Source organism: Ruditapes philippinarum, unplaced genomic scaffold (assembly GCF_026571515.1).
Source record: "Ruditapes philippinarum isolate M1 unplaced genomic scaffold, ASM2657151v2 ctg6450_1_1_1_1, whole genome shotgun sequence".
NCBI lineage: Eukaryota > Metazoa > Mollusca > Bivalvia > Venerida > Veneridae > Ruditapes > Ruditapes philippinarum.
In genome coordinates this window covers 24,104-50,506 of record NW_026852105.1, presented here as the reverse complement: position 1 = coordinate 50,506, position 26,403 = coordinate 24,104, and the positions used below count along the sequence as shown (strand labels likewise).

Below are 26,403 nucleotides of genomic sequence, written 5' to 3'. Positions count from 1 at the left end.
CAGTTGGGTTTTCCGAGTCATGATCACATAATAGGTAGTTTCATGTTAAAATAAATAATGTTATCAATAGTGTAAATTCACTTTTATGGTGATAAATGAGCAATGAAAGAAAAAATATAATTATATAATATACAAATTAGCCAAATGTTGTTTTCAATGTGGCGAATGGAATTCAGAGTTTCAAACAGAATAAAATTGATAATACTATTCGATCTGTTTAATGACAGCTAAATTAAAATCAAATACATTCAATAAATTTAATGCTTAACCGTCATAAGTTTACCTTTAAATTGTGCAAAACATTATAAAAGGTAAATTGAAAAGTTACGTGACACACTATGTATATTCTGAAATTAAATCCCATACTTAAAAATGTGCACAATTGCAGGTTTGAACTCGGAAAACAATAATCATTACCTGAGATCTTCATAACCTGAACTCTCTACGCTACTTGGACTTGCGTGTCTATATCCACTTTTATTTTTCTATATTGCAATAAAAATGCAAAATGTAATCATTAAAGAACTTGTACAACCCATGAAATCAAAATGGTACTACCGATTAATGCAAACGTTATCGTGTTCGACTTATAATTCTCCTTAAAATCGTTATATAGGTTTACACTACCGATTTGGGAGTAAATATTGTGTGCATTTCTTTTCTATAATAATGTGTTTGTGTGGTCTTTATTTATTCTTTAGAAAATAACGTGTACATAGTATAAAAAAACACTCTAACTGGAAACGTACATATATTTCGAAACTTTGTCTGTGCAGGGATAGAAAACCTTTCACACAAATACACGTATATGCAATTGTAACTTACATAAATTTACAGCCACTTATGTATTTCTTTGCATTTTAGCCACATTCTCATTAATATCATATCCTAGCTGACGCTCCACATTTTGAGCAAAGAGCGGAACGAATGGATTATTCCAGTGAGATTTTATTTCATATTAGACCCAATATGAGACGAATGTCAAACTCGTTTTAATGTTATCATCCAGAAACTATGATTATGTATATCACATAATTTAAAAATGATTGACCACGATGGAAATGCAAATTCTATTTAAACATTGAAATTACCTCCCTGTAGTATCCTTTGATTCGTATGATTTAACTTCTGATATCAGTCTGAAATTTTTTAGAGAATAACACAGATTAAAACATATAATTTTCCACCTTTTTGATTATTATAAATGAAGAATAAAGCATCTCCTTGCATTAATGTAGCTATTGAGAACAATCCAACTTACATGAAACATTGACAACTCTCTTACGATTTCACTACTTAATGAAATTTGTAAATATCAAGAAATAAACTAATACAAATTCATTCATTAAAAGATTCTAAATGTGTCAATATTTACCTTAAATTCTCCTCCCTTAAAACGTTGATCATTGATTTGTCTGTTATGTCTAATTCTGCTCTTATCTTGACACTAAAATAAAACGCTGCATGGCATTAATTAACTGCTCTTGTGTTTGTTAATGACAAAATGAATGTAAGATACAATATTATTTTTGCAATAATTCCTTAAGACTTGTAAAATAGTGTTGCATTTTAGAAAATCTGTAGAAAAATGATACAAATCACTATTTTTGGTCAAGTTGTGCAATTGTTTACAAATAAAAAGCAACCAAATGGAATGTTAAATATCTTTTATATTCTATGCTATTTTATACATACATAAAGAAGGTATGTGGTTTCTGTGGTTTTGTTCCCGTCTAATAGTATAAAATCATAATATAAACATTTAGACTAAAAAGTAAAAAGAAAAATGCAACATTTCTCATGACAATATATGAATATTTATAATACGTACGGGTCTAGTTTATTACGATATATAACTATCCTTTCCTTCAATTTGTCTATCTCATTTTGTAGCTCCTCTGTGTCCTTTTCTTTTGGGTTCCTTTTACTGGATGGTGTACTTGTAAAGATAATCATGCTTTTAGTGAGTGAAAGTTTACCTATGATGGTAAACGTTTTGATAGTTTATTGATTTATAAGCATCATTTTCAAACATTATTTTAATTGCATGTCTTAACATTATGTTTTTAGGTATAAGATACTCAACAGCTTTCATGACCATTGAAGGGAATACAGTCTTTTATTTGATTCAGGATTTTTATCATTATAATACTATTGTTACTCAGTTTTCTTTCTCTATTCAATTTGTCATTCTATTTGTGTCCATACATAAATACCTAATAACAATAAAATATTGTTGTACATCTACAATGCTACCTAAGAACTTATTACTTCAAGGTGTTTTTTTCTAATTTCAAACATTTTGCTGGTAATAATTAGCTGAATGTTAGATTCATTTATAAATTTGGTACCTGCTATTTTCAAAATAAAGTACAAATAAAAACCTACACAGTAAATAATTTGAAAGTTGACTAGATCATCCAGTATACTGCTGAGAAATTAGATAAACTTTCAAAGAGACCCTACATTAAGTATATTCATGGAATTTTGAACAAGACTCTCACTAGAAATAGGGGATGATTTGACACAATTACTTCTGTTTTGTAAATAGATCAGTTTCCTTTCATGTACTCAGTATGATAATAATAAAAGAAGTTCATTAAACAGAACTGTATTTGACTTAACAACATAAAATTAACCTAAAACAAGCTAAAATTAAACTGAAGCAAGTATATACTGGGCTATTTTTTATTTTCAAATTAATGATTTAGTCATGGTCATATGCAAGTAGAATAATGATTAAAGAAGTTTGTGATTAAGGTACCCAAAAGTCAAATAAGTGTTTCTGTATCATACATTAACCATAACGCTTTGTATTCAGTTGGATATTCTGAGCCATGATCATATTACAGGTAGTTGCATATTAAAATATATAATCTAATGACAGAGTGTTACACTTTCATTCACTTTTAAATTGAAAATTGTAGGGTCAAATGAAAATAATTTTTTATGCTTTCTGATGTGATCTTTATAATATTTTGCAAAACTTGACTTTATGGTGCTATATGTATGCGTATCATCATGTAAAGTCGTACATTTTGAAATTAATAAAATGAAAAATATGTATATTATCATAATTATGTAATTAAAAACTGCAAGAAATGAAACGCACGATTCATTAACTCATGCTTTAAATAATTTAAAGAAATATTAAAAATCAGTTTATGAAAACTATTATGAAAAAAGGTCTATTTGATGTACGAACTTGCAACAATGTGGTCACAATACCGTTGTATTACCACTAGGCCATCGAGCAGTTTTTATTGATTTAATTAATATCGAGATCTATACATTTATTAAAACCCTAAGCATAAATCGTAATAAATCACGGAGACCTACGACCACCCCACCCGAACCTTAATGAGTCACATGTCAATATTTTCAAATAATACCTACAAAAAGCTCGAATTCCCTATTCCTTTTATTATCTGTTAACATCAATATTGGCAAATAGGGATGTCGATAATTTCTATACATGTATAAAAGTGTACCATTTATCGCCTAATTGTTTTACCACATAATCAATCACTCATGATTTATGCGTCGTTATGGTAGAGAATTCGCTCTGTTAGTGTAGATACACTGGTTGGAATCCTTGATAAGCCATTTTTTCTTTTCTTTTTTGTTTTAAAGGGGGGGGGGGGGTATTTAAAAAAAAGAGCTGGATTTTGGTTCTGCGTGAGTTTTATTCACACATTGCTCATTGAGAATACTTTGTTGTACACACATTCGCATTCGACATGTAAGTATAAGACAACACAGTCTTGATTAGGGTGATAAAGGAGCAATGGAAGAAAGAATATAATAATTTATTATATTATAAACAAATTAGCCAAATGTTGTTTTCAATGTGGCGAATGGAATTCAGAGTGTCAAACAGAATAAAATTGATAAAACTATTCGATCTGTTCAATATCAGTTGAATCAAAATCAAATACACTCATCAATGATGCTTAACCGTCATAAGTTTATCTTTAAATTGTGCAAAACATTATACAATAGAAAATGTAAATTTACGTGACAAACTATGAAAAGTATTTTCTGAAAATAAAAACCATATTTTAAAAATGTGCACAATTGCAGATTTGAATCAGAAAAAAAACATGTTCATAACCTGAGATCTTCACAACCTAAACTCTCTAACCACTACGCTACTCTGATCTGCGTGTCTATATCCACTTCTATATTGCAATAAAAAGGCAAAATGTCATAAAGAACTTGAACAACCCATTAAATCAAAATGGTACGACCGATCAATGCAAACGTAATCATGTTCAACTAATAATTCTCCTGAAAATCGTTATATAGGTTTGAACTACCGATTTGGGAGTAAACATTTTGTCGTTAAACAATCTCACTCGGGAACGCTACAGACATACCTTTTGGCAATATAATTCGGTATGGATATAATAGGGTGACAAACATAGAGTCATTAAGACGGTCTCAAAACGTTTTGAAAAAAAAAAATTGTTTGGCTTCAGTCATTTATTAGCTGAATATTATTATTTGTTTCTTAGTTATTATCAATAGGAAAAATATTTTTCATATGTATGATTTATAGAATATTTAGAATTATCTTATTTCTTATAAAGATCCCGTCTATCATCTAATAATTTATTCAGAAAAATGTCCATAACTCATAAAACGTACGGTAAAGAAGTAAAGACGTTTTGAATCTGACTGACATATGTTGTCAATTTTTCAATTCCTTATAGTGCACATTAGGGTTGTCTTACCTTTAAACAAAGTTTTTTTAAACTATGGATCTGGCATCCGTTGGATCGATGGTGGTAAATGTGACTGTGGTTAAATACATTGTTTATATACATTTGTTTAATTTTACCCTTACTATGTATTTCATTATGTTAAATAAAAAATGGCCTGTATAGGCTATGACAAAAAAAACAGACAGACAATTGGACAAAAACACTGGATATCTTATAAAATTAAGAATCCTAGATAAAGCTAAGAAAGTAATTTAAAGATTTAACATACCCTCTCTTGTATTTTGCTGCGGCGAATGATTTAACAGACTTGTGGTTGGTAAACTTCTTGTGAAAGCCCAAACACTGTTCGCACAGAAAATGTCCCAAAAGTCCACAATCATTACAAAAATGAGTAGCTTTCTTTGAAAAATTACGATTGGTAAAACAAACTGCACATGGTTCCTTTATATTTTCATCATCGTCCCCTGCAAACGAGGCTTCCGCAAGTGATTCGCTGTCGTCTTTAATATTAACTTCACTAAGAAGATCTGACTCGTCTTTAGAATTAGGACCTCGAACACTTAACGTCGATTCGCTGTCGTCTTTGGTCTTTACTGCACTAAGAAGATCGGACTCGTCTTTAGAATTAGGACCTCGAACACTTAAAAAGTCGCTTCCAGAGGCACCACGGGGATTGGAGGAAACCAAAGATTCCTTAATACGTTCCGTAGTTTGATAATTCATTTTTAACCTGTGTTAATATATCCATTTAAAAGCTCAGTAATTTTATCATGTCATAAAGTAAGGAGTGTCCTGTTATTTTCATGTTGCGCTGTATGAAATAAGTATCAAACAAAATAAACTTCCCTATCAGTTTAAAGATAAGCCTTTCAATTTTATTTTGTAGACTTAAATTTTATTGGGCTATATATTTTAATTTGTATATAAAAATCGATTTTATTTTGGCAAGTTTTATGATTTGAATGAAGACCTAATCTATTTACATTGTAAAAAGATATTTCTGTCACCGACTTAATCAGATCCATTGACAGTTTTATATTTGTTACAAAATGCATATTGTGCAAACTATTATATCTTTTGAAGACGATCATGTGATCAAGTCTCTATTTTAATGTTACACTATGTTGGCTGATTTGTGCAATTCGTGTTTTCGCTCCACGACCCCGCAAAGCGAACAGTGGAGATTTATCAAGTTATAATGTCGGGCGCGGAGCGAAAACACACTAACCAGCGGGGGCGCGGGACGAAAAGTCGAGATCTAATTGTGAAATAGCTGGGCTACGAAGAAAAATATTTATTGTTATAGGGCGCTTATTAACGTGCTGTTGTTTTCGCGCCTGCCAAATTATTCTACAAAACCTTCCTTTTTACGCTCCGGGCCTACGCTAATTAGCGTCTTTTCGCCCCGCGCGCCCACTGGTGTTGGTTGACACCAATCTGTCAAAAACAATTTTAAAACTAATATGAACGAAAGTACAAGAAGAATATGTAGTCAATGCTCTTGTAAGTACATCCCATAATGATGTTCACTGAATCATGTTAATAGAATATCGCTCGTTTCTAATATTTTTCATGCTTTTTTTTATTTTTACATACTAATACATTCCAGCAATTTTACATTACTCTGTTATTAATAAAGAAATGGCAATTAACGCTTGATTATATATGTATATCCTATGAATAACATGATAGTCAAAGCTAATCAAGGAAAATAATGTTCGATTCATAATGTACAGAAGAATTTGCTTTTTAAGTCTAGGTCTACATAATTCAAACGTGTTTATCATTAAGACTGAGCACTTTAACATTGATTTATTTTTTAAATTGTACTAAATGATATACAAATACCTCATTTAAACATTCTGTACTATAATACTCTTATTTTGAGATTTAAATTTACTACAACTTATAACAGGTAGAAATCGCTTATTACATTGAATAACGACTGTAAGTATTAACTACATGTATGCAAATGTATGCAAAATAAACGCAAATGCATTCGCCATTCTGAAGAAAAATCATATTGCTAAAACAATATGTTGACACTATATAACTATATCAATACAATGTTTGGTCGGTACAACAATTTTAATTCAAGATGGAAAAAAGGTCAAGGTAATCAAGTTAACAAGTTACATTGAAAATAACACAATTTTCAGTGAAGTTCATTTAGCCAAATATGTATACATATCAGTATTAAAATAAGTTTAAAATCCTCAAAGTGATAAAAAGCAATGATTTAATAAAGCAAAGCCGATATTTATTCGACACAGACATTAATAATCTGAAATTACCTTATCCGATTTAGGTCTCGAACTTGGCAAATTCGGAAGAGCCAAATACTGTTACGAATGTTTTCTTCATGTTCCGCAGATTTCTTCTTTCATAAATCAGAAACATCCTGAAAATCATGAAAAATAACAACTTTTTAATAATCTGAAAGTGTACGGTGTTTCAATCGTGTCACTTAACAAAAGTTCTAACCGATCACTTTTTAAATTTTGATTATTTTATAACGGGTCAATAGATCCTTATAAAATTTTGCAGAGGTGATTTTTGTGTCATTTTCTACCGATTTGTGGAATGAAAAATAATTTAATACGGTTCCATGCACTCACGCGGGAGACAGGGCGCGGTTTACACATTTTGGCACGAAATGTTCGTGCAGAGCGTGGTGAGTATTAAATTTTACATTGCATAAATCCTTGTTAACTTTATAAGTGAAAAAACATAAAACATGGCACGAATGTCGATGCAGGATCGTGCCGTAGCAGTTGGAATGTTGAATGCTGGAGCCTCTATCAGACAGGTGAGTGGCTGTTCATAAAAATAAAAAAAAATTAATATCTATAAAGTATTATTTAAATAGAAAAATGTTATAATTTTATTATTCTCAATGTGTTCATTCTCTTCGAAATAAAATAAAAGTCGGATCTATTGGTATTATTATTTTTCATATATAAGCGAAAACTCGGGGTGATCGGTTAGAACTTTTGTTAAGTGTATATATTATGGCAATACTATAACAATATGGCATAAAGTAGATTAAATATCGAATTTTAAGAAAGAAAAATATATATATATAAATATATTTTAATTCTTAACATTCGATATCTAATCTAATTTATGCCATAAATGTCCGCAGGATATATTTTCTTTTGTAAAGTATAACACAGTGACCATTTAATAACGGTCTGCAATTTTATCACCTTTCCAACGACTGTGTTTCAGTTCAATTTTTGATATTATACAGTACACACGTATAGAGATTTTGTGCATTATACAGTACACACGTATAGAGATTTCTGATGAAGGCATAATACGCCGATAATGCTTGGGTATTTATACTTTAGCACTGTATGAACGTTTATCTATGCTCTTGTATCCTTCTTGGGATCCAGTGTTTTTGAAAGGCATTTTGTAGATACAAACATCTTTCACAAACCTATATATCTGCTGGAACCGGAAGTGTTGTCATTCATATAGGACCAGGGAAGTCTGATCACGCAGTCTGACCAGTCTCTATACTTCCGGTATCTTAATATTTATGTGGTGTTTCTATTATAAAAAAGTAGTTCATATTTCAGAATATTTCTGTTTTAAATTTGTTGCTTTTTTAGAGATCTGTGTTTCTAACCTGTAATGTCTTATAAAGATGAGCAATTCCCTTTTCTTCAGTTTTGAATTCCTTTTCAGCTTCTTCGTAAGCATCAGTCCATTTCTTGTCATAAAGCTCGCAATGTTTCTCCGACAATTTTGTTGGTCTGTTTTCATCACTGAGGTATAGTATGTTTAGATTGTCGCTTATGATATTAGCACCAACAACCATGCTCAAACTTAAATTCCAATGAAAATATTAAGAGAAATATCAAAGAAGGATATTAAGAAATCTTGATCTGTTATTGTATTTTACTTTTCAGGTGAGTATTATTAGTACAATAAGTCTAACAATAATATCTCTAGGTAAAAACAATATATTCTGAGTCAATATCATCTGACCGGCCCAAAAGATAACATTTACCACCTTAAGTTAAATAAATGAAACCTTGTGGGTATTCAAACACAGGTCTGTTCTTAGAGGATATAGCAAAAATAAATATAAGTAACAATTGATGAAATTGAGTGAAGTTTATTTTTCAATTAATGATAATTAATAACTTAAGTAAATATCAGATACTGTATAAAGTTGCACAGCAGCTGCTGTATTAAGGTACAACAAAGATGCTGTATAAAGTTACAAAACACCCCCAGTAAATAACACAGCTGCTTTAAATGTTACAATGCAGCTTCTGTTTTAACCAACAACATAACTGCTTTGTAAAGTTACAACACAGGTCCTGTAACGTTACAACACAGCTCCTGTAAAGTTGCAACACAGTCACTGAAAAAATAACAAGAGGGCCATGATGGCACTGAGTCGCTCACCAGAAACAACTGCTTTTCAGTGTTGGAATGTCAATATATTTAAATACTGAATTTGAGCATAGAATATGTTCAAACAATAATTTAAAGAAGTGCCATGACCTGGGGTATTTAAGCTTAAGCTTAAACGGGGCTAATCAAATTAATATGAGCAAACTTGATAAAAGACTACCTAAGAATACTACAAAGTTTGGTGATCATCTATCATTTATTCCAGTAGGAAATGGTGTTCGAAGGTGTTTTTTCTATTTTTAGCTTTAGTGGCCCCTAAAAGGGGCTTATCAAATTAATATACGCAAACTTGATAAAAGAGTACCCAAGAATGCTACAGACAAAGTTTAGTGATCATCCATCAATTGGATCTAAAGTAGAAGATGTTTAAAGGTTTTTCTATTTTTAGCTTTAGCGGCCCCTAAACAGGGGCCAATAAAGTTAATATGAGCAAACTTGATAAAAGATTATCCAAAAAATGCTACAGACAAAGTTTGCATAGTGATCATCCATTAATTAGTTCTGTAGGAGAAGATATTTAAACGTTTTTCTATTTTTAGCTTTAGCGGCCTCTAAAAGGGGCCAATCAAATTAATATGAGCAAATTTAATAAAAGACTACCCAATTATGCTACAGACAAAGTTTGGTGATCATCCGTCAATTAGTTCTGTACCAATAGATGTTTAAATGTATATCTATTTTTAATTTTAGCGGCCCCTAAAAGGGGCAAATCAAGATAAAATGAGCAAACTTGATAAAATACTACCCAACAATGCTTCAGACAAAGTTTGGTGATCATTCATCCATTAGTTCTGTAGAAATAGACATTAAAAAGTATTTCTATTTTTAGCTTAAGTGGCCCCTTAAAGGGGTTTATCAAATTAATATGGGCAAACTTGATAAAAGACTACCCAAAAATGCTACAGACAAAGTTTGGTGATCATCCATCAATTAGTTTTCTAGAAATAGACATTTAAAAGTATTTCTATTTTTAGCTTTTGCGGCCACTAAAAGGGGCCAATCAAATTAATATGAGCAAATTTGATAAAACACTATCTGAGAATGCTATCGACAATGTTTGGTGATCATCCATCAATTAGTTCTGTAGGAGAAGATGTTTTAAGGTTTTTCTATTTTTAGCCCTAGAGACCCCTAAAAAGGGCCAATCAAATTAATATGAGCAAACTTGATAAAAGACTATCCAAGAATGCTACAGACAACGTATTGTGATCATCTATCCATTAGTTCTGTAGAAGAAGATGTTTAAAGGTTTTCTATTTTTAGCTCTAGAGATCCCTAAAAGGGGCCAATTGGAATGACATGAGCAAATTCAAGAGGATGCTACAGACCAAATTTGAAGTAAATCTGCTTAGTAGTTTCAGAGAAGAAGACGATTGTTGACGCATGACGACAGACCACGGACGATGGACGCCGGAGCATCCCCCTTTAATACTAATAGCTCACCCTGAGCCTTCGGCTCTGGTTAGCTAAAAACACAGATGCTGTTTTAAGTTACTACACAGCTGCTGTTTTATAAAATTGCAACACAGGCGCTGTAAATATTGACAACATAGCTGCTATAAATAGTTTCAACGCGGCTGCTGTAAATTGTATAAACAAAACTGCAGTAAAATGATGCAACACAGATGCTGTAAATAGTTGCAACACAGATACTGCATAAAGTTTTAAATCAACTGCTCTATAAAGTAATAATGCACCTGCTACACAACATTGCAACACAGCTGTTGTATAAAGTTACAATGCAGTTGCTGTATGAAGTTACAACAGAAGCTGCTATATATAGTTGCAACACATCTGCTAAAAATGGTTACAACGCAGGTATATAATGAAAGCGAGGCTAAAATGATAAGATTGGTTCATATAATGATTCCTAGCGGAGCATCGAGTGGTTAAAACTTTGAAATGTTATTGCTATTTTTTTATAAGGTGTAAAATAAAACTTTATATTCAGAGCAAACAAGCCCTAAACGCTAGTGCAGAAATCAAACGTGATATAGATGTGGAACAACAGAGAATTGAAGAAAATGAGAGGCGGATGGCAAGAATGAAAGAAGAAGCTATAGAAGGTCTTGCAGCTATTGAAAGATTAGCCCTTGAAAACGGTTAATGTTTTATTATTTAACGTTCAGATGATGATCAGAAAGAAAAAAACATAAAACGATTTTAATTCACAGTACTGTTATGTCCAAAGAAAAAAAAATCATCCCTTCGATCGGCTGATGCAAGTAGTAGGAAAGCTTATTTGAATTAAAAAAAAAAAACAAGGAAGCCAGCAATTAAATATCATTGTTTTAGATGCTTGCGAGTTCATGCAGAACTATAATCTTTAAGGCAGCTTATGCCTCAAAATTTTCCATTCATACGAGTACTAATAACAAACATTACTTTTTTAAAATGTTTAAATAATGGTTTAAAAGCATATAAGATGCTTATTACCTGAGGAAAGGGGCGCTGATTGTGAAAATATTTATCATAACAGTAACAAAATGTAAAGAAAGTGTTGTATTTTGACATCCATGCAACATACTTAATGAATATAACTAAACTTTTTCCCAGATAGCAACAGACACAAAATAAATATTAGGTGATTGGCAATTGAGTAACCTGTAAAATGTGCCATATTTCAATGGGAAAATTAGCAATTGATAATTGTATTTTAAATACATTTTAAAGGCCATTATACCCAAGACATGTTTTTCTATTTCATTTCATAAACACTTTTATTTTTCTTGTTCAGTAATAGCTTTTAACACATAACTCTAAGAACCTCATTGGCTGACTACATGAACAATATTTCGCTTTTGATGCTTTTTGGTAATTAGTGCAGTTATAGTTATTCAGTATTTTGAAAGGAAGTCAAAATACTACACTATTTAAATTTTGCTACTGTTCTGATTATTTTTTTCTCATCCAGGACTACAGGTCATTAGCATTTATCACTAAAACGTTGTCTTTTCTAAAAAAAAAAGGTTTATGAGGCATATGTGCCTTTAAGCATAATGAATTATTATTAATTTCAGTATCTATAAAATTTCATTTTTTCTATTCAATCTAAAATTTTGTTATTTTTATCAATTTACGCCATAACATTGGCAAAAAACACTCACTTTGAAACAAAGAAAGCAGCTCATTTTTTTTAACAGCGGATCTTATGAATGAGGAAAGTCTTAAAATGGCTGGAGCAGAACTAGGGAAAGTTGCACTGCTTTTTGGAAAGATTTTACTGTTCTGGGAGGATTTTTCAGCAAAGTTAACAGCACTGAAAAACACACATGACGGAGTCAAACTTCTCATAGAGTTTGTAAATGACCCTGATCTAGCCGAAGATATTGACGACTCAGTACTACAAGTGAAAAAAGTAATTACATTATTTTCATCCACTCATCTAATTTATATTTGAAATTCTTAAAGAAGGACCAGCATTCAAAAATACCTCCATTAAACAATATTTCGACATAAAGGTATATCCATACATTCTTGCCAAGTCAGTCAAACGTGAGAATTGTAACAAAATATTTGTTTTAAAAAATAATTTCTTAATTAAAAGCCCGATATAAAAACTTTATGTATCAGGTTAGACCTAAAAACATTACATTTTCAAAATATGTGATTGTATCGTTAAATAATATCAATAATATAACGACGACAATTTGGAATTTCTACACATTACACATAAGTTTATATTGTATAGTTGTTTCATCGAAAGACAATTACAGTGCAAGATATACCAATAAAACTATTAAAACGCTGTTTTCTAAAAGAAATAATGCTCTTTGTCTTTTATCTTTTGCCTTAGGTATGGAATTCATTTGGGATTATGTGTAGTTACTACGTTGACGAGAGCGTGAAACAACTCCCTGAGCTATACGCTTTCATGGCTGCTCCTGTGGATCAAAGCTCTGTTAAAGAATGTGGTGAAAGAAAAAAGGCACTCCTTGCGGCCCATAGAGCTGATATAAGGGCACTTGAAAAGAAAATTATATAATCCTAAAATGTCTTTGATATAATGATATCCATATTGTAAATAAGGAACATGAACTTTTATTTTCTCGTCATTGTCTAAAACAAAGTGGTGTATCGTTTGCAAAAGCAAGTTTGCCTTAAAAACTTCCGATGTTATGTAAAACTGATATTGTAATATAGGCACAATGAGTTAATGAGAAACTTTATAAATATAGTGAATAAGCAACATCTATTTGACATGGAAACTTAAATGAAACATTCTTCTACACTTAATTAGTCACACGTGTTTGTTATGTAGAATCATATATAAAACCATGTCATTAAAGGTTACAGGCAATAACAATTGTCATGAAATCAAATTCTATTGGCTTTGAGCGAAATTTAATTTGTTCTAGCATAATTGTGCTTACTGACATACATTCATTATTATAGTACCAAATAAACTACGAGTTTTCATGTATTTATCTTGTTTGTATACTTAGATGTATTTAGTTTCTTTGTGTGTTGACTTTTAAATCTAAATTGTATAATTATGCTACTTAGATGTAAATATAGATGTAAATACAGTAAACTTCGCTTATAACGAACTCACTGGGACATTCAAAACCTGTTCCTTATATCCGGAGTTCCTTGTAAGCATATAGCGAATTAGTTCCTTGTATCAGTAGTTTTTATAGCGAACAGATTTACATATAACGAACTGATTGTTTACCATTGTCCGCCATTTTGAAGAGAATTTGATTAAGTAATAGAAATATTAGTCATTTATTTATATTTTAGACACACTACCCGAGAGCGTACTTTTTGGAATTCAAAAATCATTGCTATTTCAGTTTTAGTTTTACTCCTTATCTCAATTTCACATAAAATATAATATTTTGTTTCTAAACTATTTTCGTTTTCTTTCCATGATTGAGAATAAACAAGATTTTCAATTTATTCTTCCATTTATATTGAATATCTTCTATTATAATTTAAGGGTGACTTTTACTTATGTAAGATATAGATTTCTTTTCATTTAAATCAAGCGTACTTTGCAGTTTGCAATGGATCATACTTGCAAGCATACATGATTATGTTGAAAACCGATTATAAATTATTATAATTATTTTACTCCAGCAAAACTATTGAAGAGAATAAATAAATAACCGTTTTATCTTGGTGAAAAGAGCTCATGCTAAAAATATCCAAAATAGAAAACTATACAAATTCATTTGAATAGATGTATTGAGGTACATACAATGATAAACGGTACATTCGCCCGAGTTTTAATCCGTGCGTTGAAAATGCAAGATCTATTTACGGATAGTCAATATTTTGGAGTTCGTTATAAAAGTGTAATTTTCTGTACTATTAACTAAATTGGGACTAAAAAATGAGTTCCTTATAAGCGATAATTCCTTATAACCGTGTTCGCTATAACCATATATTTTTATATTAAATAAAGAAGGCCAAAATTCGGGCCAAAATAAATTGTTCCCTATAACCGGAAGTTCGCTATAACCGTGTTCGCTATAAGTGAAGTTTACTGTATATAAATATATGTTGATATGTGTGCTATAATCAAATTGTCAGTCTAAATTCATGATAGATATATCGAAATGCCTTGTTTTGACAAAGAAATATGTACTTCACCTGTGATGCTTATAGAGCATAAAGTTGTCTACGACAAGTTATAGGCATTTTCATAATAAATATATCTATTTGTATTGAATGTTCTTGATAGACCTCGTTTCTTTAGGAATTTATACATGTACCAGCAGGTGTAAAGTGTTGTGCAACAGCTGTACAGTGATGCCCCGAGCTTCATCTCAAATTTGCTCATTTTGTCTGATACCTTTGGGATCTTTGATTCAAATACAGTTAGTGTGATCTTTGATTCAAATATGGTTAATTTTGCAAATAATCATTTGGACCTTTGATTCAAATGCCGTTAATGTTGAAAAATGAGTGGTTTAAATGAGAGTTTAAGCAGCTGCATGATGATTTGGGGAATGAGACATGTTGGATCAATGTAATATGTATCCACAATTTATCTTAAGTAATTTGTTTCTATTCCCATACAGAATATCTTGATATTTACATAAGTTAAGCAAACTAACAGGAAGAGGAATCGTAATAACAGGGTGTATTTAAAATCGTTATGTAAAAGGGAAACATCTGTCCTAGTATAAAGTAAAACTGAGTGAGTAAAAAATCAAATAAACTTTAAGATAATAATGTGTAGGCTACGTGGAACTTATTTGTATTAAGCGTTTTATTATATATTTATATAGAACCAGTCTAGATTTTCAACATTGATCAGACAGACGTTTGCGTAGCAAATTATTATCAAGTTTTCAATAATGCAGTACGCATGCAACTAAGAGCATATTGCTAAAGTAAAGTAACATAAAATGTAATGGGCTTTTAAACTAATTCCCGTCAAATGAGCATAACTTGTATAACAAAAATACATGATCATCAAATCATCACAATTATAAGCGAATTTATACTTAATATTCATTTTTTTAAATATCTTTTGAGACTATTAAAATTATTGTGCGTGTGCTCATGTAATCTAAATTGAGCATTTTAGCATAATTAATTGCATTTTTGAAGTTACAAGATCTACTTTGGATAAAAATTTCTAGATACATTGTATAAAGACAAAGAAACAAAGAAATGAACATGATTTATTTCACACAGCTCAATATAATAAAATAAAGACAAAAGGTTTTCGCATTTAAAGTATACACCGGTACAAATGTAACATTATTTTATTCGGGTCATCGGATTTCTCATACGTTTTATCAATATTGGTACAATATAGTTCCATTTCAACCGTCATTTCTTATAAAGGAATCATACTGTTTTTGCTTATGTGTGGATTAATTGACGTGAAATAGTTATAATGGAAATGTTTGGGAGTTGATACATTTATAAATGCACAAGAATGTATCTCACACCTATCATCACTCTTGATGTGTTTATATATATAAATCATAACACGTGTACTATGTAGCCAAACTTTAGTATTTTAATAAAAAAAAATTAATATAGATCATCTCCTTAAATATCATATTACTGATGCATTTTAAACAAATTGTATAAATCTTTTATCAGCTAAAAGTTTTGTATCTTACAATTTCATTGGGTCGAAAAATAGATCAAAAACGATTTCATTGCAGCTACGCAGATATTAAAACCTAATGATATTGAAGCCAGATACGCTAAAATATTGAAATTTATTCATGTTTAAATATCTTAATTATTTTCCTTGAGCCACGCCTTTACAAAGCATCGGTCCTCCTTTATGTAACAGCATTGGTGGCCATACAACATAGTCAACCAGTTTGCCAGTTTTTGTGTACGTCCTGAATTTGTCGACATCAAAAGATTTCCCATCCACGTCAGATGTATCAAAAATGACAGGTGGATTCTGTGAATTCATCAGCCAACAGATTTCAACACACTTCTTGATAAACTTCCCTGTGTTCTCCTTTTTCGTAAAATTCAATTTCTTTTCGTGCACGTAATTCTGTCAACGAAAGACACAACACGTAAACATATTAAATGTATGTGAAATAAGTAAAGAGTGATTGATTGACATTAAACCGAAAAAGATTCGGACATGTTGTAAATTTTAAAGTTGTCTTATTTAGTGTAGAAGGGGCGTCCGTGGCCGAGTAGTTAAGGTCGTTGACTTTAAACCACTTGCCCCTCACCGCTGTGGGTTTGAATTTGACAGGGACTTTGGATTCTTTCATGTGATGAAGCTATCCAGCTAGCTTACGGAACGTCGGTAGTTCTAGTCAGGTGCCCGTTCGTGCCTGAAATAATGCACGGAAGGGCACCTGAGGTCTTCCTCCACCAGTAAAGCTTGAACGTCGCGATACAACCAATACTGTGTCGATTTGACGTAAAACCGGAAACAAACAAACAAAATTTAATGTAGACAGAGTATACATACCATGTTATTAAAATGTTACCTGAAAAACACTTTCAACAAGCATTGGGGCGAAACTCTTTCTAACTTCCCTTAGTTGGTGTTGGTTGATAGCACCAATCTGTCAAACACAATTTTAAAACTAATATGAACGAAAGTACAAGAAGAATATGTAGTCAATGCTTTTCTAAGTAACATCCTATATTATTACCCCTCACTTTTTTCGTAATACTAATTTCCCATAGGTCTCTGGGAGTTATTTTACTGTTAATGCAAGTGTACCACGTGACTAAGAATTTTGTACTGTTACATAGGTAACAATATTTTTTAACAGTATAAAATCTGGTCACGTGGTCTATTTTCTAAATAAACTGAAATAAAATGGCCGCCATTTTTTCTCGATTCATTCTTATTTTTGACGTTAAACCCCGATAGGACATCAATTTCTTCTCTGGAGTAACTATGACACTCATTAAATTTAGTTGTCCGCACCCTTGTGTGCTTTTCGCGTATAAAATATTTTTTTGTTGAATAGTCAAAAAGTGAACATCCGTTTTCAACGGAAGTAATTGCAATGTAAATAATTATGTGTCAAACTGGAACATGCAGACGATTTAAGCATGCAACAAAGGATTATTTAACAATTTTAATCAGTGAAACGTTACAGATATGGTGGACAGACATAGGATATCATCGTTATTTTGTCAAAAACCATGCTAAGAATATTCTGGAAACAGAAGGGTCAGATTTCACAGATCATAACCGTGTAAATGGGTTAGTGTTTTGTTTTCTAAATAAAACCTAGCTTATTGTATGTTTATGATTTGTAGATATCATCACTTGCTTAAGGAATAAAAGAAAAAGAAAACTTCTCAAGTAGGCCTAAAGTACACTTAAAACTTAAAAGGTAAGGACAGTTATTAATAATCTTGGTTTATTTTTGTTACAGTTAGATTTAGTTAACCATTCCAGATCATCACAGTATTTTTGTTCGGGGTAATAAAATAAATAAAACATGGGTTTGTGAGCAACAGTAAAAATATCATCCCTCGTAAAAATACTGTTACCCTCGGCTACGCCTCGGAACAGTATTTTCCTCGGGATGATATTTTTACTGTTACCTACAAACCCATGTGTTATTTATATAATGATGTTCACTGAATCATGTTAATAGAATTTTAAATTACTCTGTTATTAATAAAGAAATGCCTATATGACTGAAATACTGTTGGGAATAGGCGTAAAATAATGAAACAAACAAACAAATAATAAAGAGATGGCAAATTACGCTTGATTTAATTAAATATGTATATCCTATGAATACCATGATAGTCAAAACAAATCAAGGCAAATCATGTTCGAGTCATAATGTACAGACGACTTTGCTTTTTCAGGTCTAAGTCTTTATAATTCAAAAGGGTTTATCATTAAGACTGAACTCTTTTACATTGATTTATTTCGTAAAATGTACTAAAAGATATACAAATACTTCATTTAAACATTCTGTACTATAATACACTTATTTTGACTTTTAAATTTACTACAACTTATGACAGGTAGAAATCGCTTCTTACATTAGATAACGACTGTAAGTATTAACTACATGTATGCAAATGTATGCAAAATAAACGCAAATGCATTCGCCATTCTGAAGAAAAATCATATTGCTAAAACAATATGTTGACACTAAATAACTATATCAATACAATGTTTGGTCGGTACAACAATTTTAATTCAAGATGGAAAAAAGGTCAAGGTAATCAAGTTAACAAGTTACATTGAAAATAACACAATTTTCAGTGAAGTTCATTTAGCCAAACATGTATACATATTAGTATTAAAATAAGTTTAAAATCCTCAAAGTGATAAAAAGCAATGATTTAAACAAGCAAAGCCGATATTTATTCGACATAGACATCAATAATCTGCGATTACCTTAGCCGATTTGGGTCTCGCACCTGACGAATTCGGTAGTGTCATAATACTGTTACGAATGTTTTCTTCATGTTCCACAGATTTCTTCTTACAAAAATCAGAAATATCCTGAAAATCATGTAAAATAACAACTTTGAAATAATCTGAAAGTGTAGGGTATTTCAATCAATTATGGCATTAATTTAACAATATGGCATAAACTAGATTAGATATCGAATCTTAAGAATTATAAAATATATATATATTTCCTTTTGTAAAGTATAACACAATGACCATTCAATAACGGTCTTTTCATAATATATGCAATTTTATCACCTTTCCAGCGACTGTGTTTCAGTTCAATTTTTGATACTATACAGTACACACGTATAGATATTTTGTGCTCTATTGTGTGCACATTATAAATGTACTACACTCCTGAAGAAGGCATAATACGCCGAAAGTGCTTGGGTATTTATACTTTAGATTTGTATGAACGTTTATCTATGTTCTTGTATCCTTCTTGGGATCCAGTGTTTTTGAAATGCATTTTGTAGATGCAAACATCTTTTTCACAAACCTATATATCTGTTGGAACCGGAAGTGTTGTCATTCATTAGTCTGACCAGTCTCTATACTTCCGGTATGTTAATATTTATGTGGTGTTTTTTATCAAAAAGGAGTTCATATTTCAGAATATTTTTATTTTAAATGTGTTGCTTGTGTAACCAAGTGCTATTTTTAAGGTTTTTGCTTTTTCCCAAGAAAGGTAACTATGTCGGCCTTGTTAAATTTTAATCTCTTTGTGTGATTCTGTCCCCTTGACCAAATTTGCTATTTGCTCAACCATAACGTTTCGCTCCTAAAGTTAGGGTCATTTATACGGTCATTCTTTGTGTTATAGAAGTTGTTGGTCATTGTGACATGTAGATGTGTTGGTTTTTACTTATCATAAAAGAATTATATTATTAATAACGATTTGGATTGAGGAATTGGTATTTGTATGTTTTATTCATTTGTTCTTAAAAGTTCTAATGTCAACTAAATGAAGACTTATAGTAATTAAATACAGTTGTGGATTTGATAAAAGTTATTTTGATAAATTTGTATTGTTCTTGAGTGTTAGAATTCAAGATGGCAGCATATGTTCTTATCTTATAGTTATTCCCATAAATCACTGTTTCTATTTGTATTGCACTGATGTTTGTAAATTACAGTTAACAGCATAATTAACAGCACAGTGAGACAGGTGTGAGTGACAGAGGTACATGTATACTTACAGAGTCTGATCAACAATTGGTATGTTATATTATATTTATATGTCATTGTTTATATATTTTTGGAGCTATATGTATATTTTTAAGTTGAGCATAATTGTATATTGTTTTATAAGTAAATGATTAAGTGGTCACTAGATGCAGGTACAATATGGTGTAATACATTTAAAGATGTATTTTATGTGTACATGATATATTTAGATGAGATACAATGAATGGACCATTCATATAGACTGATTTGTTTATAGAATATTAGATTAAGTATATTTAAGGTACTGTAGTGTATACAAATGTATAAAACTATATATTTCATGATAGTATGGGATGTTTGGTTTTTATACTTTCAGGGCTTGGTAACTGTGATGTAACTGTGATGTGATATGATGTGTACTGTATGTTGTATGATATATGATGTTTGATGTGAAGATGTACATTGTAACCTGTTATTTATAGTGTCCACTACATATTAAATCGAAGAACCAGTATTACCCTCAGTTTTGTTCTTTTATTTATACAAGGCAAAACGACATCGGGGTCACACTTTTTCTAGAGCTCTGTGTTTCTTACCTGTAATGTCTTATAAAGATGAGCAATTCCCTTTTCTTCAGTTTTGAATTCCTTTTCAGCTTCTTCGTAAGCATCAGTCCATTCATTGTCATAAAGCTCGCAATGTTTCTCCGACAATTTTGTTGGTCTGTTTTCATCACTGAGGTCTGGTATATTTAGATTGTCGCTTATGATATTAGCTCCAACAACCATGCTCAAACTTAAATACCAAAGAAAATATTAAAAGAAATACCAAAGAATGATATTAAGAGATCTTGATCTGTTATTGTATTTTACTTTCCAGGTGAGTACTATTAGTACAATAAGTCTTACAATAATATATCTAGGTAAAAACAATATATTCTGAGTCAATATCATCTGAAAGGCCCAGTAGATAACATTTACCACCTTAAGTTAAATAAATGAAACCTGGTGGGTATTCAAACACAGGTCTGTTCTTAGAAGATAGAGCAAAAATAAATATAAGTAACAATTGATGAAAAATTGAGTGAAGTTTATTTTTCAATTAATGATAATTAATAACTTAAGTAAATATCAGATAAACGTACTCATCGATATTATGTTGTTCAGTCTTCAGATTTTTATTTTCACTAAAAAATTTTAATATAACAAATACATTTCATGTTTAATAAACATATAAAAACAATGAATTTAACACAACCTCTACATCAGTTTAATACACATACACAAATATTTCGAGGATATTATAAGTTTGTTGAAGGTTATAGAATGTAACTGGAAAAAAATGTATTTAACGAGATAAGACACCAGATACTTTTGAGCTTCGGTAAGATTATTCTTAAGTTCAATAATTTCTTTATTGCATCTGCCTGTGATTTTGCGTTGAAAGATGAAACACGACAGAAGGTTCAAACAGAGAAGTAAAGCAAATCTTCAAAGCAGGATATATCAAAAAAATATTCTTTTTGTTCAGTATAAAAGTCTTATAAAAAATATCTTTAAAAATCTTACTCATCCTTCTTCTTAATCGTTTGCCCATGTTCGTCTTTAAGCGTTTTAATTTCACGTTCCTTTGCTTTGATTTGTTCCATCGATTGACGAAGTTTTCTGAAAATGTATGAAACTTATACACAAAGTAATTTTTTTCATTATCTTTGATACATATCATTATCATCGTTATGGTATATTTAAATTTGAAAATGATTAAGACATAAAAGTCTGATAACAATTTAAAAGAAAAATCTTACTTATCCTTTATTTCAAGCATTTTTCCGTGTTCCTCTTTTAGCGTTTTAATTTCATGTTCCTTTACTGTGACTTGATTTTCTGATTGACGGAGTTTTCTGAAAATATATGAATCTTATAAATTTACTTAATATGAACTTCACACTTAAAAATGACTATTAAACTAACATTTTATAATTTCATTGTTTTTATTATCTTTATAATGGTAGATTTAAATCTAAAAATGATAAAGATATTGTACACACGTACAGATGGTTGTGAATCAAGATGGAATATCAAAACAAAACAATATTTAGTTAAAAATAAATTCTAAGTCACTATCATCTGACTGGCCCGATATTTAACATTTACCGCCTTTAGTTAGTTTCCTTACGAAGTGAGATAAATGGAGCCCGGTAGATATTCAAACACAGGTCTGTGGTTAAGAAGATAAAGCAGAAATAAATGTAAATATACAAAAGGTGAAATAAAAGGAAAGTGGAGTGTTTTCTAATATATAGACTTAGGTGGGGGCGTGGACGGTGGTTTGCACTGACAGTACCGTCCATGAACAGACTCAATCAAACCGAGCCTGCAACATTTTCAATCATGCCGTTTTGGGCTTTCTTTGGGGATTCTCATTTCTCTCTATATAAAGAATATATTAAATAAACTTACTCATCGAGATTATCTTTTTCTGCCTTCAGATTGTTATTTTTACTGAAAAAGATTAATATAACAATTAACTTGATATTTTTGAAATCATTTCAAACTAGATAAACATATAAAAAAAACAATGAATTGATCTCTTTAAAAAACCATTTCAAGTTTAATAAACCTTTAAAAAAACAACGAATTTTTAACATAACATTTTACATCAGTTTATGTTTAATACACATACAAAATGTTTCGAGGCAATTATAAGCTTGTTAAAGGTTATGAACAGTAACTCAAAATATTGTTACGAGATAAGACACCATATACCTTTGAACTTCGGTAAGATCATTCTTAAGTTCATTAATTTCTTTTAACGTTTGCTTTATTTCATCTGCCTGCTGCGATTTTGAGTTGAAAAATGAAACACGACAGAAAGTTCAAACAAAAATGTAAAGAAAACCTATGCACATATTTACTTTAATAATACGAAGATATTTCTTTTTACCCTTTATTTTAGATTTTTTGTGAATATTAAGGCAAAAAATATTTGAAAAAAAATAAAAAAGGAAGGGTTCAATGAACGCAGTCTTCAACTCACACTACCCAGCAACACAGGACCACCGGAAAGGAGCCCAGCAGGACACCTAACAAAACAAGACAGGGCACAAAGCAAGCACATACGAATCCATTATTTTATATTGAAAATAAAGTTTTTGTTTGATATTAAAGGCATGATTTAATTCCAACACAAAAGTTTTCCTCTCAGCTGTTCAGAATAAGTGGATTTAACGATATGCCCATTAAACTTAGGAATGAGAGTAAACATGACCAAAGCAAAAGAAAATGATAATGTTTTATCCCTTTTCATCCTTTATGTTAAAATTCATGATTTTGATTATTTAGAGACTGATTTGTAATAATAATTTGGATGAAGTTTGAGTGGAATAAGTGACACAAACCTCTCATCTGAATTTGATGAATTCTTTTTCAGGCCTTCCAACTGTCTTTTACTTATTTTAAGTTGTTCCCTGTAAGTAAAACCATTTTAACAAAATAAAAGCTATAAGGCCAGACTGATAATCACACTAGAAAGTACTTATTAGTATTATTTACAGGCTTAGGTGTAATGCTATTTAAGATGTCAAAAACATTAAAAAGCATTTATCACTATCATCTGATAAAGAAACTGATACCTGATACTTTCACATTCATTTTCTAGCTTATTTTTCTCAATTTCAATGTTTGTTTTCTCTTTTATCATTTCTTGAATTTGTTTCTCCTTTTCTTCGACTCTTTTTCTGAAAAAAAAAAAAACCGAACGCTTTTGGATATAATCATGATTAAAAGAGAATAACATGCTGCTGTCTTTTGATATCAATTTCATCAGGCCAGGCTGATATGGGCTAGAAAGGGCGAGGCTTGCCGAGCCCTTTCTGCCCATATCAGCCTCGTCTGATAAAATTGATATCAAAAGACAGAAGCATATTGTTCTATTTATCATGTAACACATAAACACTGTCAAAATAACAAAATAATCTACTTTTAAGTAGTGAATTTTGTAAAAAGGGGGATTTTTGTTTAAAGAAATTCTTGAAAACAAATTCCTCCGCCCCTGTAAATGGCGGCCATTTTTTCTTTCGCCTCGGATAAAAAAATACAACAGAATGTAGGCCTTACACGATAAAATTCTTACCTTTAATTTAAACATTGATCAAAAAAATCCCTTAGAATCACATAAACTTTACTGCACCTTTTGTCTTGAATTGTCAAAATCAAAAGTTCATGACAAAATTCAAATCGGCAATAAATAGCGAATAACAGGTTACTGTCTTTTGAGAAAGGGTTTCTCAGACGAGGTTAGATATGGTCCTGGAAGGGGCGAGGCTTGCCGAGCCCTTTCCGGACCATATCTAATCGAGTCTGAGAAATCCCTTTCTCAAAAGACAGTAACCTATTATTCTTTTTTATCATGCCTCTATTATGATTTTGCATCTTATTTTTTTAATTCGGGGCGCTAATTTCTGAAAGTACGGTAACCACAAGAGGGTTATACGTCAAAAAAGTAGTCCGAGGGTTTTTACCAATAATTTTATAACACAGCACAATTTTTGGTACAATTTGCTTTAACAATTTATTTACTGTGTATTATCATAAATATTCAGCAAAGTCAATTAAACAATACCAACAATAAACATCATCAGTGCTGATCTGGCGTAGGAACATAGTGTTCTCAAGTCACTGACTAAGAAAGGTTGCTGTTCTCAGACAGGCTTTATCAGGCAGTTGTCATAGTAATGGCATGATAAATAACAAACATGCATCTTATTTTTTAAACGAAACAATTTGTTCACTTATTAAATTTAATAAATAGTAATCCGGTGAAATAAAGTAAACATTTACAAGTTCTCAAAGAAAATCGACTAGCCTGTTTGTTATGATTACATGTATAGTATGACGTGAACATCAATGATGTTATTTGTAATATAAATTATGACGTCTCTTCATTTAGTTGGTGCTAAAACTATTCGCTATCTAATTTATTTGTAATTGAAATCGAAATAATAAATAAATAAAATCGCATCTTGATTCAAGACTTGTAAGGGTATGAGATAAAATTATAGAATTCACATGCTGATGAGCATTTGCAAAAAAGTCCGTTAAAAGGGAAGGGGCTTATTTTTGATATCAGGTCACTGACCTGATATCATAAATAATTATCAGGCAAGTGTTATCGGGCAGTTACCATAGCAGTTGCATGATAAAACTAATAAAATGTTCAATATGATATTATTGTGTACCAAATTGTAAGTAGAAGAAGATTATCTTTGTGTCATTTATTACAGTCTACATTGGTTGTGAAATGCTTGGTGTCACATTCATGAGTATTTGTATCATTATTCAATGCTCTTTTATTGCAATGTTTAAAAACACGATTTGCCTAATCATAAAATCATTTTTATATCACACGATGGAAATATCATCAAAAATATTTAATTTAGAAACAACCAAATTGTATTTCGTTAATGTAGAATATTGAAAGGGAATCATCGTAAGAATATTTTTTTAAATAAGAAAAAATGTTTTATCTATATACATAACCACGTAACAGTCTTTTCTAATTAATGTATTGTTATGTTCCTATGTAAAGTACAATGTAGTACCACACAGGAGTAGTATTCAAATATTATCGTTACATGGCGGTTATGCATGAGAGGATCTTATCTTAACAAACATCACCCTCTTGTAACATTATAAATTTTCCAATTATGATACATAAATAAATTACTTGGCATTTTGTAGCTGTGTTTTAATGTCTTCGAATTCTTTCAGTTTACTACTAAGTTCTTCCACCTTTTTTATGCAATGCATCTATCTCAGAGGCTTTCTGTTGCAATACCCTCATCAATGGTTTGACCTTAAATAACAACAATGCTTCCATTGATTCAACCTTTTAATAACTACTGACAGAGACTATAGATTACATCTTAATCACTGCTACTGATATATTAGGAAGGGTCTTATTATAAATATTTTGTTTATTTGTAATAAAATTCAAAATAAGAACCGACCATTTTAAATATAAATAAAAATCAATGTAAATAAAGGGCGTAACTATTCTGTTTCCAAATGCAATGTTTATATTGACAATAATTCTTAGCGATAAGGCTATAGCTTTGAAACAAAGTCCAAGACCTTTGTATCAGCTTTATTATTCGCATTTTGTTCTACTTGTTGCCCTTTGAGTTTAAGT

The 26,403-nt window shown here is 30.7% G+C and overlaps 3 protein-coding genes across 3 annotated transcripts; 1 reads left to right on the top strand and 2 right to left on the bottom strand.

Annotated features, from left to right (window-relative positions):
- Window positions 1-1,818: 1,818 nt before the first annotated feature.
- LOC132749322 (uncharacterized) lies at window positions 1,819-5,474 on the bottom strand. Its single transcript, XM_060739051.1, has 3 exons — window positions 5,360-5,474; window positions 4,996-5,278; window positions 1,819-1,939 (listed from the first exon to the last, which is right to left on the bottom strand). Exons 1-3 carry the CDS (start codon window positions 5,448-5,450, stop codon window positions 1,819-1,821), a joined length of 495 nt encoding a protein of 164 aa, XP_060595034.1. The 5' UTR covers window positions 5,451-5,474.
- A 5,378-nt stretch (window positions 5,475-10,852) lies between these two features.
- LOC132749312 (uncharacterized) lies at window positions 10,853-13,584 on the top strand. Its single transcript, XM_060739039.1, has 4 exons — window positions 10,853-10,911; window positions 11,088-11,263; window positions 12,305-12,519; window positions 12,958-13,584. The coding sequence occupies exons 1-4, from the start codon at window positions 10,853-10,855 to the stop codon at window positions 13,144-13,146; spliced, it is 639 nt and encodes a 212-aa protein (XP_060595022.1). The 3' UTR covers window positions 13,147-13,584.
- A 2,790-nt stretch (window positions 13,585-16,374) lies between these two features.
- LOC132749330 (coiled-coil domain-containing protein 158-like) lies at window positions 16,375-26,040 on the bottom strand. Its single transcript, XM_060739064.1, has 10 exons — window positions 25,939-26,040; window positions 23,846-23,950; window positions 23,612-23,680; window positions 22,674-22,715; window positions 22,019-22,114; window positions 21,783-21,878; window positions 20,811-21,009; window positions 18,988-19,095; window positions 17,096-17,173; window positions 16,375-16,644 (listed from the first exon to the last, which is right to left on the bottom strand). Exons 1-10 carry the CDS (start codon window positions 26,019-26,021, stop codon window positions 16,375-16,377), a joined length of 1,146 nt encoding a protein of 381 aa, XP_060595047.1. The 5' UTR covers window positions 26,022-26,040.
- Between the last annotated feature and the right edge of the window lie 363 nt (window positions 26,041-26,403).

Bases quoted from the DNA above. Each gene is read 5' to 3' on its own strand.
- LOC132749322 (XM_060739051.1), bottom strand. From the start codon at position 5,450: ATGAATTATCAAACTACGGAACGTATTAAGGAATCTTTGGTTTCCTCC. The intron at 5,279-5,359 runs GTCCTAATTCTA...TAAGTGTTCGAG, and splicing joins CGACTTTTTAAGTGTTCGAG to GTCCTAATTCTAAAGACGAG. The intron at 1,940-4,995 runs GTATGTTAAATC...TATCTTTACAAG, and splicing joins GCAGCAAAATACAAGAGAGG to TACACCATCCAGTAAAAGGA.
- LOC132749312 (XM_060739039.1), top strand. From the start codon at position 10,853: ATGCACCTGCTACACAACATTGCAACACAGCTGTTGTATAAAGTTACA. The intron at 11,264-12,304 runs GTTAATGTTTTA...TTTTTTTAACAG, and splicing joins AAGATTAGCCCTTGAAAACG to CGGATCTTATGAATGAGGAA. The intron at 12,520-12,957 runs GTAATTACATTA...CTTTTGCCTTAG, and splicing joins CAGTACTACAAGTGAAAAAA to GTATGGAATTCATTTGGGAT.
- LOC132749330 (XM_060739064.1), bottom strand. From the start codon at position 26,021: ATGCATTGCATAAAAAAGGTGGAAGAACTTAGTAGTAAACTGAAAGAA. The intron at 22,716-23,611 runs GTTTGTGTCACT...AATCTTTTTCAG, and splicing joins TCATCAAATTCAGATGAGAG to TAAAAATAACAATCTGAAGG. The intron at 21,010-21,782 runs GTAAGATTTTTA...TTGGTATTTAAG, and splicing joins ACGATTAAGAAGAAGGATGA to TTTGAGCATGGTTGTTGGAG.